The sequence below is a fragment of the Cucurbita pepo genome, chromosome LG10, assembly GCF_002806865.2.
Source record: "Cucurbita pepo subsp. pepo cultivar mu-cu-16 chromosome LG10, ASM280686v2, whole genome shotgun sequence".
Taxonomy (NCBI): Eukaryota; Viridiplantae; Streptophyta; class Magnoliopsida; order Cucurbitales; family Cucurbitaceae; genus Cucurbita; species Cucurbita pepo.
The window spans coordinates 2,406,119-2,422,626 of record NC_036647.1 but is presented as its reverse complement, the minus strand read 5'-3'; the positions used below and the strand labels follow the sequence as shown (position 1 = coordinate 2,422,626).

The window sequence follows — 16,508 nt, the reverse complement described above, 5'->3', positions numbered from 1 at the left end:
TACTATAATCAAAGGTTAAGTATGATACATACCATAATGACAGTGGAAGACTGAGTGTTCTCAACAATACAAGATATTAACCTATAACCAATAGTCAAATACTGGTAATGAAATAACTTATAAGCATGTTGGAAGAATCTAAGCAATTATAATTAGTAGTTTGAGACTTTAATTGATACAACTCTAAAGTTTGATTTTTTTTTCTAATTTAGGTAAATATCAATTTATACTCCTAAACTCTAATATTTACAAGCATTTAATAAATTTAAATTATAAAGTCATAAACTTTACCAAATATATATATATATATATATATATATATACTTTAGGGGATTGAATTTTGAATTCACTCCAGTTTCAGATTCAACATTTTAACTTATAATGTTCAGAAATTTTGTTTTGTTTTATCCTTACCGATAACACTCGGTCGTTCTATTATATAAAATGAGAATACCTAAATGTTGCAAAACTTAAACATGGAGCATCAAGAGTGCATTTTAAAAATATTAAAATAAATATACAATTCAACCAGCATAGAACGTCAACATGAGCATAATTCTACGGTGTCCGATATGCTCATTTACTTGAATCTCGACCAGTTAAGAAAAACAATATTACAAGAAAAAAAAAACCATAATAGGAATATCTCTAATTAAAACAAATTAAAACCCAAATCATTGAATTCTAATTATGATTAAGCAATATATTGAAACGGAATCTTCATCCAGTTGAAAAGGGTAAAAAAGAAAGGGGAAAAGTGATATCATAAGTTATTTAAAGGCTCCAAGCAGACGAAAATGGGGATATTAAAAGAATGGAAGTTATGATGGAAGAAGTTAAAATGGAGATATCTAATCAAGAAGTTAGTGGGTGCCTGGTTGGACTTGGTAAGCGGCTTAAATATTTTGACCTTTTTCTCTTTGCCAAAGGCGGAGCCAGAGAGGGGCTGCAGCAATGCATTGAAGAAGGAAGAAGGGTGTGTGTGCTTGTGGCTTGTGGCTTGTGGCTTGTGGGTCGCTACTCCACCAACACAGCCAAAGGAATAATTGTATAAAATAACAAAAGTCCTAATAGAAACAAAGATAAACCCAGCAATTATCTCTGTCACTCCATAAAGTATTCTAAATTTGCATGGATTATAATATCATCTAACACCCATTTGGTTTATCAAAGTCAATTTGTCCTTTCTTACTGCCCGCCAAGAGAGAGAGAGAAGGTAGCGTAGAAGATTTAAGAATAAGGTGAGAGAGAGAGAGAGAGGATTATACAGATTGGTATTATTTGGCTTCATTTCACTTGCTTTTCCTCGGAAGGGAGAGTATTTCTGGTGAGGAATCCCTCGTCTTCTTCGAGCTGCTACAGAAATTCAAGATTGGCCCAAGAACTTGTTGAGCTCTTTGAAGCTATTGCCGATTTCATGGTGGTTGTCTTGTGAATTTTTGGTGTGATTCCTGTTGGAGTTTGGTTTTTGTGCTTAAATTTAAGGATCTGGATTCTGGGTTTCTAGGTTTTGACTCTACGATTTTTTTCCTTTGTGGGACTCGCCGCGGTGGTTCTGGTCTCTGTCTTGACTTTTCCGTAGAGAATGTCAATTTCGAGTTCATTTTCTAAGATTCGGTGGGAACTATTTGTGTTGGATGGCTTTAGTTGAATTCCTCCGAGTTGAGGTTTTGCATCTGTAGTCGGAATTGTTCTTAAATCTCTTCCATTTCTGGTATTTTTGAAGTGGGGTTTTTCTGATCTGTTTCAAGATCCCTTCTGATTGCCTTTTGGGGGTCTAGGGTTCGAAACTGAATAATTTTCTTTTTCCAATTATTTTTCGATTTTGATGGGCTAGAAACCCCCTTTGTTGTTATTCTCCTCACAAACTTTTGCTGCTTAATCTCTCTGGGTTGCCTTTTTGAAAACGAGCTTAAATGCATCTTTCACTATGGAAAAATCTGTCTCATTGCGCTGCTGCTCTATTAATGGACAAGAAGGGCCGAAGAAGAGATGGGTCAGCCACTGGTCATGACGCCAAGAAAAGCTCATCAATTCTTCGAAAACTGCAAGAGAACAAGCTCAGGGAAGCTCTCGAAGAAGCATCTGAAAATGGGTCTCTCTTCAAATCGCAAGATATTGATGAATCCGACTCACTTGGCGACCAGGACGACGGCAGTGGCTTGGGCCGGTCGCGGTCGCTCGCTAGACTCCACGCGCAGCGGGAATTCCTGCGCGCCACCGCGCTCGCTGCCGAGCGCACTTACGAGTCCGAAGACGACATTCCTGACCTCCATGAATGTTTCTCCAAGTTCCTTACTATGTACCCGAATTTCCAATCCTCCGAGAAGATCGATCAACTGAGGTCCAACGAGTACTCGCACCTTTCTTCAAAGGTATGCCTCGATTACTGTGGCTTTGGACTTTTTTCTTATGTTCAAACACTTCACTATTGGGAGTCCTCCACATTTAGCTTGTCTGAGATAACTGCAAATCTGAGCAACCATGCTCTTTATGGTGGGGCTGAAAAGGGGACTGTTGAACATGATATAAAGCTTAAGATCATGGACTATTTGAACATTCCTGAGCATGAATATGGGCTTGTGTTTACTGTAAGTAGAGGGTCTGCTTTTAAATTGCTTGCTGATTCATATCCTTTTCATACCAACAAAAAATTGTTGACCATGTTTGATTATGAGAGTCAATCTGTGACTTGGATGGCTCAGAGTGCTAGAGAGAAAGGTGCGAAAGTGTATAGCGCCTGGTTCAAATGGCCATCCCTGAAACTCTGCTCCACTGATTTGAGAAAACAAATTTCGAATAAGAGGAGAAAGAAGAAGGACTCTGCTACTGGTCTTTTTGTGTTTCCAGTTCAATCTAGAGTGACGGGAGCGAAGTATTCGTATCAATGGATGGCTCTAGCGCAACAGAACAACTGGCACGTGCTGCTTGATGCTGGATCTTTAGGTCCCAAAGACATGGATTCTCTTGGACTGTCCCTTTTCCGGCCAGATTTCATTGTCACATCGTTCTATAGAGTTTTTGGATTTGATCCAACCGGGTTTGGATGTCTACTGATCAAGAAATCAGTAATGGCAAGTTTACAGAATCATTCTGGGAGTACAGGTTCAGGAATCGTGAAGATAACTCCTGAATATCCTTTGTACCTGAGTGATTCAATTGATGGTCTTGATGGATTCGCTGGGATTGAAGAAGACGGAATCTCTGAGAATGTCGTTAAAGCCTCTGAAACACGTCAAAAATCTCAACTGCCCGCTTTCTCGGGTGCGTTCACATCTTCTCAGGTTAGAGACGTATTTGAAACTGAGATGGATCATGAAAGTTCTGAGAGAGATGCTACGAGCACTATATTTGAGGAAACGGAGAGTTTTTCTGTTGGAGAGGTGATGAAGAGCCCGGTATTCAGTGAAGACGAATCATCTGATAACTCATTATGGATTGATTTAGGCCACAGTCCACTTGGGTCTGATAATGCTGGCTTCAGCAAACATGAAATTGCCTCCCCGTTGCCCCCGTATTGGTTTGCATATCGAAAAAATAGGCAACAATCACCCAAACCGACTTCAAAAATATACAGCAGCCCACTTTATGATGACAAAGAAGTAAATTCAAGGGCAGGTGATGAAAGAAGTATGCTGTCATTTGATGCAGCTGTCATGTCAGTTTCTCAAGAGCTCGATCGCTACAAGGAGGTTGGTGGAAGTAAAGATTCAATAAGGAGCCCTGTCTTACAGGGCGGTAAAAAGAGTTCGGAGCATACGGACGTGTTGGAGGTAGACAAAATTGGCAAAGCACTTTCAAATGGTATGTCAAGTTGTGATGTCAAGAGATCTCATCTTAGCAATTCAACTTCTGGATCCCAGCACCATAACTTAGAGAATGGTTCGACCTCTGAGATCTGCCCCGAGATTAAGGAGAGTGCAATAAGACGTGAAACTGAAGGTGAATTTAGGTTGTTGGGACGCCGAGGGAATAGATTCGCCGGTGGGAGGTTTTTCGGAGTAGAGGAATCTGAAGTGCAGAACAAGGGAAGAAGAGTCTCTTTCGGCATTGAAGACAACGGTAAAGAGCACCAGAGCTGTAACTTTGAGCCAGGTGAAATGTCTATTACCAGCTTTGATGATGATGAAGGTACCAGTGATGGTGAATATGGTGATGGGCAAGATTGGGACAGGAGAGAACCTGAGATAATTTGCCGCCATATTGATCATATCGACTTGTTGGGTCTCAACAAGACTACTCTCAGGTTAAGATATCTGATCAATTGGCTCGTGACGTCACTACTACAACTTAGGTTACCCGATTCGGATGGAAGCAGCAGGGCGAATCTTGTTCAAATTTATGGTCCTAAAATAAAATACGAAAGGGGTGCTGCCGTAGCATTCAATGTGAGAGACCGAGTTAGGGGGCTAATCAACCCAGAAATTGTACAGAAGCTAGCTGAAAGAGAAGGTATATCTCTAGGAATCGGTTTCCTTAGTCACATACGCATCGTCGACAATCCGAGACATCAAAAAAGTGGTTCAAACCTAGAAGACACAACCCTTTGCAGACCAATGGAAAGTGGGAAGCTCAGCGGAAAGAGCGAGTTCATGCGGGGCGAAGTCGTGACAGCTTCTCTGGGATTTTTGAGCAATTTCGAAGATGTCTACAGATTATGGGCTTTCGTAGCAAAGTTTCTTAATCCAACTTTTATCAAAGAGGGTGCTCTTCCTACAGTTGAAGAAGGTTCAGAAGTATAACACCTGAAGCAGCAGCCATGTCATTTGGACAAGGGGGGAGAAGTATCCGTAAGAGAGAAAACTCGAAGCAATAAACTAAAGGGCATCCCGAAAACGATGGAGAGTGCATTATCGTCCCACCCTTCTCGGATGCTTTGATCTTCACTTACAGCTCTCCAGCACAAGCAGATGAATTTGTTGATTCATACTTATTTTTACTTGAATTGTTCTCTTTTTTGAGTTGATTGGTGCTAGACTGAGCTCTGGGGAAATCGTTTGATCTCGAGCAGCCATGGCGCCGTGATCTTGAGCAGCCAGAGAAAAGCTCAAATTCTTGAATCTGTGTAAAACAAGTGGTAGCGATAGAGAGTTGTTATGGGTGCTGTATTTAGCTGATGCTCAGAAACATTTCCCATTTTCAAGTTATTTTTGCTTTCTGAGTTTGCTGCTATTTTTCCACTCTCAATGGTATAGATAATGTCCATCTGAGCTTCGCAAAGACATGTCACTCACTACTCTATAGAGTGCTTCTTCTCTCTGTTCTTTATCTCTTCTTTCTGCTTCATTAAGTCGCTTTCAGATCAATATGTCAAAACGTTGACTTTGACCAAATATCTTACTTCATTTAAAACAGCTACTTGCACGCTTGTTGCGTCGTCGTCCTCGTCGTCATCATTTTTATTTTCGATGGAGATAAAATAATAAATAAATAAATAAATAAATAAAATTGAAGATCAAGGTGGAGGTGGAGTCAATGCACAAAGGAGAAAATTAATTATAAAATTGAATTTGAATAATATAGGATATAATTAAAATTAAAAGGCAATAATGAAATTGAGATATAAAGATAAGAAAGGGACAGAAACCAAATTAAAGGGTTTAATGTTGAAATGCATCACCAAACCAAAAAAGTTCATTTGGGTTTGATTCCTTTTGGTGAGATCAGATCACCCAAAGTCAATAGCCCAATCATATTATTATTTTTATTACCTTTGGCCCCACTTCATATTATTTATATCCACACATTTATTGTCACACACCAAAAACATAAACTATTATATACTAAAATTAATTTAATATGCAGAAATATGAATCAAACGTGTAAAAAACTAACCAAAGGAGAATTTGAATCTATCACATAGCCTTTTAGGAAAAATTTCTCTTTGTGTTATATTATACCATTTTTTAAACACTAAAAATTCATCCAAGTATCAAACTTATAACTTAGAGCTCACTATTTATCTTCCCATTAAACTTAGAAATAATTCAAATGAGTGTAACAGTCAAAATCCTAGCAAATATTATCTTCTTTGTACTTTGTCTTTCAAACTTTTGTTAAAGTGTTTTAAAACTGAAGTAGATTGTTAAAGTAGAGAACATAAACAATTGGATTTGCAGTTTTATTAATTGTAAGCCAACATTATATAACTTTTACAAAAAANAAAAAAAAAAAAAAAAAAAAAAAAAAAAAAACCTTGCCATGCCAATCAGTCAAACATACGAGGTACATTCAACATGGTAAGCTCCTGTCTTATAAATCCCACATCAATGTTTGGTTCTTCTTCTTGGACGCCATTCCCAATGAACTTGTTTTGTACAATTGGAGTGGAAGCCGGAAGGAGGCGTTTAGCAGAGAAAAATCTCTTGAAAGAAGGAGCAATAGGCGAGTTATGTCAGATTCTCAGCTGGTTGGAGCTTGCTTTATGCTGACAATGGCTTGTTCCAGAAAGCTACCAGCTCTGCCTGGACACTACAATAATGCCAACTCCAAATAAAACTAAATCGAAAAAACCTTATTGGCTATACCACAATAATGAAGAAAAAAAAAAAAAAAAAAAAAAAAAAAANTAGCAGAGCAGAGCAGAACAGTCCTTGAAAACCGTATGTACGATCCGATGCACAATATCTGAACAGACGCCGACATTTTTCACCAACTTCATGTTCCCGGATTCAGCTTTCTTTCATTATCTGCAGCTTGACCACCAACAATGGCTTCTTCTCCTCAGTTTTTCAAAATCCTTCTGCACAGAAACCTCGAAGATAAAAAACTGGTGAAAACAGAGTCTCCTTCACTTTCGTTTCTTATCTCTATCTCTTAAACGGTTTGCTTCTTTTCTAGATGATTCCGAAGAAGTTCGTGAAGAAATACGGTAAGCTCTTGTCAAGTGCCGTAATTCTAAAGCTTCCCGATGGAATGAAATGGAAAGTGGGTCTGACAATGGCTGCTAATGGCGCCGTTTGGCTGCAAAAGGGGTGGCATAAATTTGCCAACCACTACCGTTTGGAGTTTGGGTCTCTGCTGGTTTTTAGATTGGAGGGCAGAAGTTCGAGCTTTGAAGTAACCATATTCGACCCAACTGGATTGGAATCCGAATATTCTTCTCTCCATGTTTGTGATTCTATAACAGAATCTGAAGAGGACGATGACTCTGTTTCTGATTCAGATGAAGAAGGTATGAACTTTTGGAAGTTATTTTGAAGTGTTCTTGTAGAATTTGATAGTTTATCTTTTAACCATCTTCTGTAAAAGACTATGAAATTGGGGTTTCAAGGAGAAGACGAAAATCAGCAACAGAGAAACCTGGCTTCCAAGTTGTGTTGAACCAATCAAACGTATGCGGTAGATACAACATGGTAAGCTCTTGTTTGATTATTCTGAACCCTTTCTCGTTTGATCTTGTTTGATAATTTGTTCTTCGTTCTTGGAGGTTTTTCCTGCGAAATTTGCAAGGAGTTATTTATGTGAGAAATCTGGAAATTTTAACGTTCAAACTGCAAATGGTAGAAAATGGCCACTTTTGTATAAATGGAGTGGAAGTGTAGATAAATTTGCATACGTTTCCAGTGGGTGGAAGCGTTTTGTACAGGAAAATCTGTTGAAAGAAGGCGATGTTGTGTTCTTCGAAATGATTAAGAAAGGAAGATTTTTGTTCACCAAATTACAAGATAAGAACACTGCATCAACCAGAAATCCCTTCTTCAAAGTGGATATTCATTACAAAAGCTACAAGAACAGAATCTTGGTAACAAAAACAGAAGAAAACAATCAAAACCCATTTCTTTAGTTCATAAAATGTATACATTTTCATGGGATTTGAGGCATTTTATGTTGTTGATCATTGACAGAACATTCCCATGGCGTTTGGTAAGGAGCATTTTTCACCAGAAATGAAATCTGTAAAGCTTCAAACTGGGAATAAGGAATGGATGGTAACATTAAAGCAGTATGAAGGATGTATGAGATTCTCAGGTGGTTGGAGGAAATTTTACGGTGAAAATGGGTTGAATGATGGAGACACCTGCTTGTTTGAAATGGTGAGCAAACAAAACTGCGTTTTTAAAGTGACCATTTTCAAGCAACCTTAATGAACTGAAAAAAAAAAAAAACCCTTTTATTTTGGTCTGTGTCTTTATTATCTGTTGGATGTTCTTCAATTCTCTTAAAAACTGCCATTGACAATCAGAGGCAAGCTGTGTTTGTCCTTTCGTGTTCTTTAGTGGAAATATGCCTTTCTGGGGACGAATCTGACATGCTGATGTTTAAAGGCCTTGTGCTTTTCTTATGATCTCTCATGTTTCTTTTTAAACAATTTTTTTTTTTTCTGTCTTGTTGGTATGTTCTTATGGAGATTCTATGGTTTTGATTATGTATAATTCATGAAGTTTATGGGAAATTATCGCCTCGATCATAGTCTATCGCTTTTGTCGGCCTTGATTTTTTTTCTTGTATTCTTCGTCGCAATCAAAGCATAGTTTCTTATTCAAACATTAATACATAAAAGGGGATAAATTTCACAGTCTATTAACATAAATAGGAATGTATATAGAAAATTTCAATCTAATTTTTGTATTTAAACTTAGACGTAATCTTACATTGGCTAATTAAGAGCATCCCATGAACTTTAAAAAAAATAATTTAAAATAATTTTTTTTTAATAAATTATAATTTCTTATGCCAAACGAGCATTTTAGAAATAAAAAAATAAAAAAATTCCCAAAACCCTAGAAAGATGAGCCCTCACCCTATACTTGCATGCATGTGGTGTGGTGAAATTTGGAGAGGTGAACCTTCTTAAATTCTTCCTTTTTTTTGTTGCTATTCACGCCTTCCGTTCTTCTTCTATTATGATTACCAAAATCTTTCCCCTGTTTTGCGGATTGTTATCTGATTCTTCGTCGATACTTCTTTTGGCGCGAATGATTGAAGCACGGCAGCACCAGTGCCGCTTCTAGCCTTGAGTTCTTCAAGGTTTTTATTCCCGATTCCGGCTCTCTGCATATGGTAATGCTTTCTCTTCTCTGTTTAATCATCCACATTGTATATACCCTAACATTAAAATTTATGGGGCTTCTTTTTCCCCCTTGTTTTCGTTTGTTCCTACTGTTCTTATGATTTTGATTTTGGAATTTCGGAAACGCGAAGGATTCGAGTCTATTTGAGTATGGTGGAACTTAAGCGATTTCATCGCCGTTTTCCCCCTTCCTTTTTAGGTTGATTACTGGAGTTTCACAAATGGCTCTGTTACTTGTTCTTTACTGAGCAAAAGAACATTTGGGATTAATTTTGACCAATGGTTGACTCTGCATTGCACGTGCACATAAAATGGGTCTCAAAAGTTACTTGATATTTTGACCATTGGTTAGAGATGCATTTGCTCCTCTTAAGGGTTTCTGGGTTAGCATGTTGATACTTTTCCCATGTACTTGCGTGTGAGATGATTTGTTTTGTTTTGTTATCTGTTTGCATTATTTCATTTCCCATCTCTTGTTTCCAGAGCATACCGCCAGCTTTTGTGAAGCATTTAAATGGATCTTTTCCAGAAAAAGCTATCATAAAAGATCCTATGGGAAAATCATGGCGTATTATGTTGGAAAAACTAGATGACCTTGTGTATTTCAAGAATGGCTGGCCGGCATTCGTAGATTACTATTTTCTGAAATATGGAGACTTCTTAGCTTTCCAGTATGACGGCCACTGTTCGTTTGATGTTGAGATATTTGGTACAAATGGATGTAAGAAGGCAGTGGCAGCTAAAGCTGCTAGTTGTATCCCAATTTTGGAGGCTGTGGCAGCAGATGCTGCTAATTCTGTTCCAATTTTGAAGGTCAAAGAAGATGCCAAGCATTCAATATCCAGCAAGAGGACGCGGTTACAAGTTGGGTCAGGTGAGTACTTGTTTTCAAAACATAAAAAGGTTTGAAGATGGCACTTTTATTTTTCAATTCCTCATTTCATATATGATGTAACGATTCAGATTTTTCTTGATTTTTACGATTCACATTAAACTTAGATTTTACTTTTTTTTAAAATTTTTTTTTTTAATTTTATTTTATTTTATTCGTTTTCACTCTTGGCTTGTTTGTCGTCCGATTTTCGAAGCCTAAAAAATTGGGTGGTGAGAAAAGGAGAATTTGAAGCTTTAACTCACATGTGTTATATCAATATAGAAATGAAGAGCAAATGGCATGGCAAGAATTTAACTCGCTACTAAAATTAAAAGCTTGAAATTGATAATAGATTATATTCCCAAAATATACTCAACAAATTTCTGTTGGAACCTTCCCGTGTTTCCATTTGTGCTACTATTGAGATTACAGGTAACCAATGGCTTGTCTGAAGCTTTTGAGGGATGTTGGAGAGAACGCCATTTCTGATGATTTGGTTTTGAATTGAATTGCAGTATATTTCTGGACGTATGGTGAGGGATCAGAACATCTCGTTGAAACAAAACATAGTTCTTAGAGATGAAGAGGGCCAGTTGTGGGCAGCAACCATCTGTTTCACCACCCAGAATCGTGTTTCTATTACTGCTGGATGGTCTAAAATTTTACGAGGGCCATAAGTTGAGAAGAAATGACAAATGTGATTTTGAGTTTGTTCTTGAAAAGGGAAACGTATGCGGACAGTTTAATGTCAAAGTCACACGCCACTGTCTTCCTGTGCGTTGAAGACTGCATAGCAGAACCAAGTTTTCATTGTACAGTGGTTTTGTATGAAAAAAAAAACAGGGAAGATCAGGTAAGTCCCTTCTTTCATTGGTGAACGTTTTTTCTTGTTAATCTAACGTTGTGAATGTAGTTGTAATTTAATATGTATATGATGCTCCACATGTTTGCGCCTTACGAACTAAATTATACATAAAGACTGCATTATTGAATTGATATAGCATTCCAAAACTCAAAATCATAACAATCAAGATCTTTGAAACTGCATAAAATGCCAAAAACTAGATTAATTCAGTTTGAGTATAGCCAGTTTCAAGAACCAAAATACATTCAATTCGAGCATGAGATAGAGCATAATCTTTAAATTATTTCTTGGGATCTTACTGAAATATATTTTTGTGGATAATCTTTTAACTTTTACCTTATTCATAGGAAGTTGATAGTCAAGGAAATGATCAATATTTCCAAGATGATGACCTTCAGGAGAATAATCAAAGGGAAGGAGAAATGCTTTATTTGGAGTATCGACCCCTTCAAACAGATAAAGAAGACAATAGGACATCAGCTAATATGGATGCTACTGAGGTGATAATATTTAACTTCCATTTACCATTATTTATGACTTTTGATGTTCCAATAAGAAAAGCTACAAGAAGTTAGAACTCATATGGAAGTACTGAAGACTTACTCCAAAATAGGCCTCATAATATTGAAAATTGAACACTAATTTCTGCCTCTACTACCAAAATGGTATTCTGCTAACTTACAGCTGCAATTACTCGTGGAAGCAATAGGCTTATCTAGTTCATTTACAAAGCTATCGTATGTACAACTGCATGAATTTAGTATTGGTATAGCATTTCTACCCACTCTACACGCCACCCTTGATCTAAATCATTAGTGAGAAAACGAACTTTCCTCTGTGCTGTAGACCGAGTGCTCACTCAGGCTAAAGTTGGTTCTTTCTTCATCCCACTTTATTATCTCCCTCGCATACTTAAGAGCTGCATCAACACTATAAGGTTCTAAACCCTTCACAGGTGAAACATACAGCTTCCGCCCAGTTAGTGTGGTGAAGAGCCTTTTGAATTTTACTGCAACATAGTGTAAACCGAGTTGTCCTAGAGAGGGGCTGCTATTTATATTGTTCTGGCTGTTAGAGCGGTTGCGGCTGATCATTGGATGGAAATCGTCGAACCACGCGCACTGAGTTAATGGTACCCGTTCTATCTTCTCTTCAAACAGATCATATTTGTTCAGTAATACAAGGAAGTTCATTTGATCGAAGGTCGGATGAGTAACCAAACTTTCAAAGAATTTCCTGCTAAGTAGCATCTTATTCACTGAATCCCCATTTCCATCAATGGAAAACTGATCGTAGTCGCTCAGAGAGACACAAAAGATAACAATCCCAATGTCTTCAAACATCTCCAGCCACTTGCAATTTTCACCAATTCCTCTTGCATGGGCTCTAATAAGTTGATACCTGACAAACCAATCAAAATGAGTATGATCATCGATGATTGAATTAGTACCTTTAACTCAATACGAAGTGAAGGAACAGAGAATGCCAAAGCGTAAGGCACTCATACTTGGAAAGATAAATAAATGGATAAACCTCTACCAAGTATTATCACTCACGTAAACAAAGAGTTGTGCTGATCAGCAGTGTCTATATCATCATTAGGTGCAGATTGTGGAAATGAGAAATCTACGCAAGCAAGCCCATTGGATGAAATAAGACCCTCAGCATATAGGATATCTGAATCGGAAGGTTCATAATCGGTTGTCAATATGTCTACAACCTGGAGAAACACAGAATATTAGAATCCATAATGGGAACAAGATATTAGACCTTCCAACTATTATTGAGTTGCCAACTTCTGAGTTTATAGGTAAGAAAAGAAAACTACAAACCCACAAGACAGCTGACTTTAACAAGTAAACCAGTATACAATATCAATGGAACATAAGAGATTTTCTAGATTAAACAAGTTTAGGCAAATACTACAAGAACTTACTCTTTTTAGGAAGTAATGAGCAACGTTCGGCAGCATTTCCAACTCACTTCCTCGTTTGTAGGTTGCCTGAATAGCAGCATCATTCCACAACTCTTCAACCAACGGAGCATATTCTCGAGTAGCTGCAGGAAAGATAGTCTCCAAAGTTCCTGAAACCATAGTCTTGAGAAGCCAATCGGAGAAAGCTTTCAATCTTGGCCCAATTGAGTATATGCTTTTGTCAGAATCAATACTCGAGCATCCTACTTTTAGCCCAAAAAATCATGTCAACAAATTAATACCAATCTAGCATTTTATATAATAATAACAATAATGCTAACTACAAACACCAGAAAAGTGAAACAGTCTTGTACATTACACAGCTACAACACATACAGGAGCTAAGTGGGCACCCATGCCCGCCCCTAAGGATTAGACCCAGAAGAGATGGGAGTTTTACTTATTAATCTGACCGTTCAAATACAGGACCTCTCAATAGGAATTACTTATAAACCCCGGGCCTTTGACAAGGGGCCACCCTCGAAGTGAGCTGCTGTTATATTAAAAAATAAATAAAACACTCAACCATTAGAACACTAATAATGCATTCGACAGATACTTGAATGCTGAATCTAAGCCTAAGTCATATTATCCAAAACTTCTGTTCCAGGTAACTAGCAAGCACCTGACAGCAACCTTGTCTAATGCCTTAAATAGATAATGAGACAAGAATCAATAACAACTCCTACCAGCAGGGTCAACTTCATCAGACAGCTTTCTCCTCCTTATTTCAGCCGAACTTTCCTCCTCAAATCGTTCACGGCCTTCAAGAATTATACCAAGATATCCGTACACATTGCTCTGGATCTTCAACTTAATAAGTTCACGTTCATCTTTAGAGAAAGGTGCATCCTTGTATAGAATTTTGGCCTGCCAAGCAATTAGAAAATGAAATTACCGACTTAACTTGACTACGAAAGATTTGGAATGTGGCAAAATTGAGATGACTAAAGAAATTTACAGAGTTACACACAATTATATGATGAACCAAATACTCAATTGACCAATTAGAAACTACCTGCTTGAATATAGTACTTGTCCCAGATCCATCATAACCAACTAAAAGGAGCTTTTGAAGAGCAAGGTAGTCAGGAAAAGTTCTGTAAACAAGGTTGCTGTCTGGTTCCCCAGAATAAGCTGAAGATTTAGAAGGAACTGGTAGCGATAAGAAAGCACAGACAAGCTTCGTTCCAGCCTAAAATGCAATCAAGAAGTCAAAAACAAGTATATGACCAATTAAAGCTACGAATGTAAGTTAAAAGCTAAATTTCCTGTCTATTTCCACAAGACGGTACCTTCCCCCATATGTACCCTTTGGTGTTTTTCTGTCCCTCCTCTTGGTACGATCCATCCTCATTGACCCAAAAGTGTGGGTTACCAGCACATTGAACTCCAGCCAACTACAATGATCAAATGTTCCCTTTTAATTTTAGAAGTTAGTTACGCTAGAAACAAAGGTTACACTTACAAAATTTACCTGCAGCATACGGAGCTCTGCTTTTGTAATTTCTCTGCCATTTATAAAAATCTTTGTATTTCCATTGCTAGCATCTGCCTTAATCGGCCCACCGATGTTAAGATGAGGAGTAGTTATTTTCGAAGGTTTTTGTCCTTCCTGTTAATTAGATTGCAAAGTTTTATTGCATAATGAAGAAATAGGCTTCAAAAGGAAAATAAAAGAAATGGAGAACAAATCAAGGTAACTAGATTCACCTTTCCCCAAAGACCAGAAACCTTATCGTACCAATAATTTCCTGGTTTTAGCTTCTTTGGTGGGTTAGGGCAGGTCTGTAGCATTGTAAGCTCCTCGAAAGATAAAGGTTCCCCATTCACAAAAACGTACTCTGGTGGTAGCTGATTCGCCTCACAACACTTCTCAGCCTTCATAACCTGTCGGATCTCCAACTCATTCAGCAGTCTCTTAAGCATTCTGGAACATTTTCCCAAATTTCCTCGCTTTGACTCATCAATAGGATATCCTATGCAAGTAACACATTTGCGACCTTCAGGCATTGAACCCATAGCTCTAAGCACGCAGCTGCTACAATATTTGGCATCACAGACGATGCAAACCTCCTTTTCAGTAAACCGGTTCCCCTTGCAGCATCGATAACATGATCCTTTTTTTCCTTTCCTAAGTGGTTCTCTTTTCACTCGCAAAGTTTCTGGTCCATCCTGACTGTACTCTTCATTATATGTATCCTCAGACTCAGGGTCAAGAAATGTTGAAGCTGACCTCCTACTGTTACAACCTCCCTCGTTTACAACTTTCATAGATGAAACCCGAGAAGATGGATAATCTGTACTCAATCCTGATTCTGTAGAGACCCAGTCAACTTGATTGATATCATTGAAATCCATGCTTTCCTTCCTACAATTGGAAGCTCTCAAAGAACATGAGCTTCGCTGCGATTTATTAAAGCTACCAGAAAACTCTATCGTGCAAGAGCTCCCAGCCTCACCTAATAACTCACAAGAATTTCCATGACTAATCGATGAGCAACCAAAAGCCCTCGAGCAGTTGCCAACATTCGAAAATTCGCCAGAAACAATTTTCCCATTTGAAAACTCCAAAGCTCCTGAACTACTCAAGTCACCAGACAATTGACATCCATGATTACTCGCTGCTCTGTCCTCAAAGGCAATAACAGAAGTTGGTGAAACAGTTCTTTCAGAGCCAGAATCTGATTCCTTCGACAGACACCTGCGACTATCCTCAGTACTCTGATCAAACGCAATAACAGATGTAGGTGAAACCACAGACTTCCCACCAGCAGGTTCCAACTCCTTAGAGAACTTTTTCGTCAGAACATCCTGCGCCAAAATTGGTTGTACAACTGGCAAAGACATCTTATGAGTAAAAGAAACCTCATCTACCACTGCAGCCACCGGAATCCGGTCCACGTTGATCGGAAGAGCTTGAGGAAGATCATACGGCACCGGTGGGCCTTTGTACTCCTTAGCAAACGAATACGGTAAGCCATCAACAGGATCCGAAGCCATTGCCTCGACCAGAGGCATTTCAATCCCGAAAATCTAAGGCCCTAACCCTAATTTCAAGTCTAACCCTATCACCAACAAAACCAAATAAAGCTGTAAAGTATAGAGCATTTAACGAAGCAACAGATTCCTCTCCCACCAAGCAATTCAAAGAGAAACTGTGTACCCTTCAAAAATCAATGAAGGTATATCCGAACCGAACCTTCAGCAATCAGTAATCAACCAAAAGGGATAAACAGCAAAGAAAAATGAGCCACAAGCTAGAGAAATGATGCAGAGAGGGTATGGCACAAAAAATGTAGTTCAGAAGCGAAGAGTAAGAAGACAAAAATGAATTAAGAAGAAGTCGCAATAGAAGAATTCAAGATACAAAGAAATCAGAGGAGACAGAGAGAGAGAAGATGAACCAGGAAAATCCAAATTCGGTGGGGATGAGAGAGCGCACTGTTTGGTTGAGAGGAAAAAGAAAAAGCTATTGGAAATGTGAGAGAGAGAGAGGAAAGAATAACCAGCAGCTGGGTGTTGGAGGCGGAATCTTTTGTGTAGTAATAATAAAAAATAAAATAAATCTATATTTATATTGTAAAAGAAATAACTATTGATTTAATTTTATATTAGTTCTCTTCTATTTTTATCCTTTCAACTTTTATCCATTTTGCTCAAAATATTTATTTTTGTCGTTTTACTTCGTCTTTTTTTTATCTTTGTCCCTGTATTTGTCATTTTAGACAATATATATATATATATATATATATATATATATATATATATATATATATAT

General features: G+C 37.9%; 3 protein-coding genes and 1 pseudogene across 4 annotated transcripts; 3 read left to right on the top strand and 1 right to left on the bottom strand.

Moving 5' to 3' along the window:
• The first annotated feature begins 1,126 nt into the window (after window positions 1-1,126).
• Window positions 1,127-5,260, top strand: LOC111803649. The gene has a single exon (XM_023688159.1). It carries the CDS (start codon window positions 1,917-1,919, stop codon window positions 4,740-4,742), a length of 2,826 nt encoding a protein of 941 aa, XP_023543927.1. The 5' UTR covers window positions 1,127-1,916; the 3' UTR covers window positions 4,743-5,260.
• Window positions 5,261-6,587: 1,327 nt separating this feature from the next.
• On the top strand, window positions 6,588-8,368 carry LOC111804376 (B3 domain-containing transcription factor VRN1-like). Its single transcript, XM_023689152.1, has 5 exons — window positions 6,588-6,772; window positions 6,841-7,174; window positions 7,252-7,355; window positions 7,430-7,744; window positions 7,848-8,368. Exons 1-5 carry the CDS (start codon window positions 6,710-6,712, stop codon window positions 8,085-8,087), a joined length of 1,056 nt encoding a protein of 351 aa, XP_023544920.1. The 5' UTR covers window positions 6,588-6,709; the 3' UTR covers window positions 8,088-8,368.
• Window positions 8,369-8,759: 391 nt separating this feature from the next.
• LOC111803694 lies at window positions 8,760-11,189 on the top strand (annotated as a pseudogene).
• A 152-nt stretch (window positions 11,190-11,341) lies between these two features.
• On the bottom strand, window positions 11,342-16,254 carry LOC111803714 (extra-large guanine nucleotide-binding protein 1-like). 2 transcript variants are annotated; one of them, XM_023688237.1, is made up of 8 exons: window positions 14,441-16,254; window positions 14,205-14,342; window positions 14,023-14,127; window positions 13,746-13,922; window positions 13,417-13,597; window positions 12,689-12,933; window positions 12,309-12,472; window positions 11,342-12,153 (listed from the first exon to the last, which is right to left on the bottom strand). In XM_023688237.1, exons 1-8 carry the CDS (start codon window positions 15,746-15,748, stop codon window positions 11,565-11,567), a joined length of 2,907 nt encoding a protein of 968 aa, XP_023544005.1. In that variant the 5' UTR covers window positions 15,749-16,254; the 3' UTR covers window positions 11,342-11,564. The 2 variants fall into 2 exon arrangements, with proteins under 2 accessions (XP_023544005.1, XP_023544006.1); XM_023688238.1 differs by having other exon boundaries at window positions 12,689-12,930.
• Between the last annotated feature and the right edge of the window lie 254 nt (window positions 16,255-16,508).

What these genes read in the sequence shown, in the direction of transcription:
- LOC111803649 (XM_023688159.1), top strand. Translation starts at nt 1,917, where the DNA reads ATGCATCTTTCACTATGGAAAAATCTGTCTCATTGCGCTGCTGCTCTA.
- LOC111804376 (XM_023689152.1), top strand. Translation starts at nt 6,710, where the DNA reads ATGGCTTCTTCTCCTCAGTTTTTCAAAATCCTTCTGCACAGAAACCTC. An exon ending in TATGCGGTAGATACAACATG is followed by an intron (nt 7,356 to 7,429) that starts GTAAGCTCTTGT and finishes TCGTTCTTGGAG; the next exon opens with GTTTTTCCTGCGAAATTTGC. An exon ending in GCTACAAGAACAGAATCTTG is followed by an intron (nt 7,745 to 7,847) that starts GTAACAAAAACA and finishes GATCATTGACAG; the next exon opens with AACATTCCCATGGCGTTTGG.
- LOC111803714 (XM_023688237.1), bottom strand. Translation starts at nt 15,748, where the DNA reads ATGCCTCTGGTCGAGGCAATGGCTTCGGATCCTGTTGATGGCTTACCG. An exon ending in TGATGAAGTTGACCCTGCTG is followed by an intron (nt 12,934 to 13,416) that starts GTAGGAGTTGTT and finishes TTGGGCTAAAAG; the next exon opens with TAGGATGCTCGAGTATTGAT. An exon ending in CAGCACAACTCTTTGTTTAC is followed by an intron (nt 12,154 to 12,308) that starts GTGAGTGATAAT and finishes TTGGTTTGTCAG; the next exon opens with GTATCAACTTATTAGAGCCC.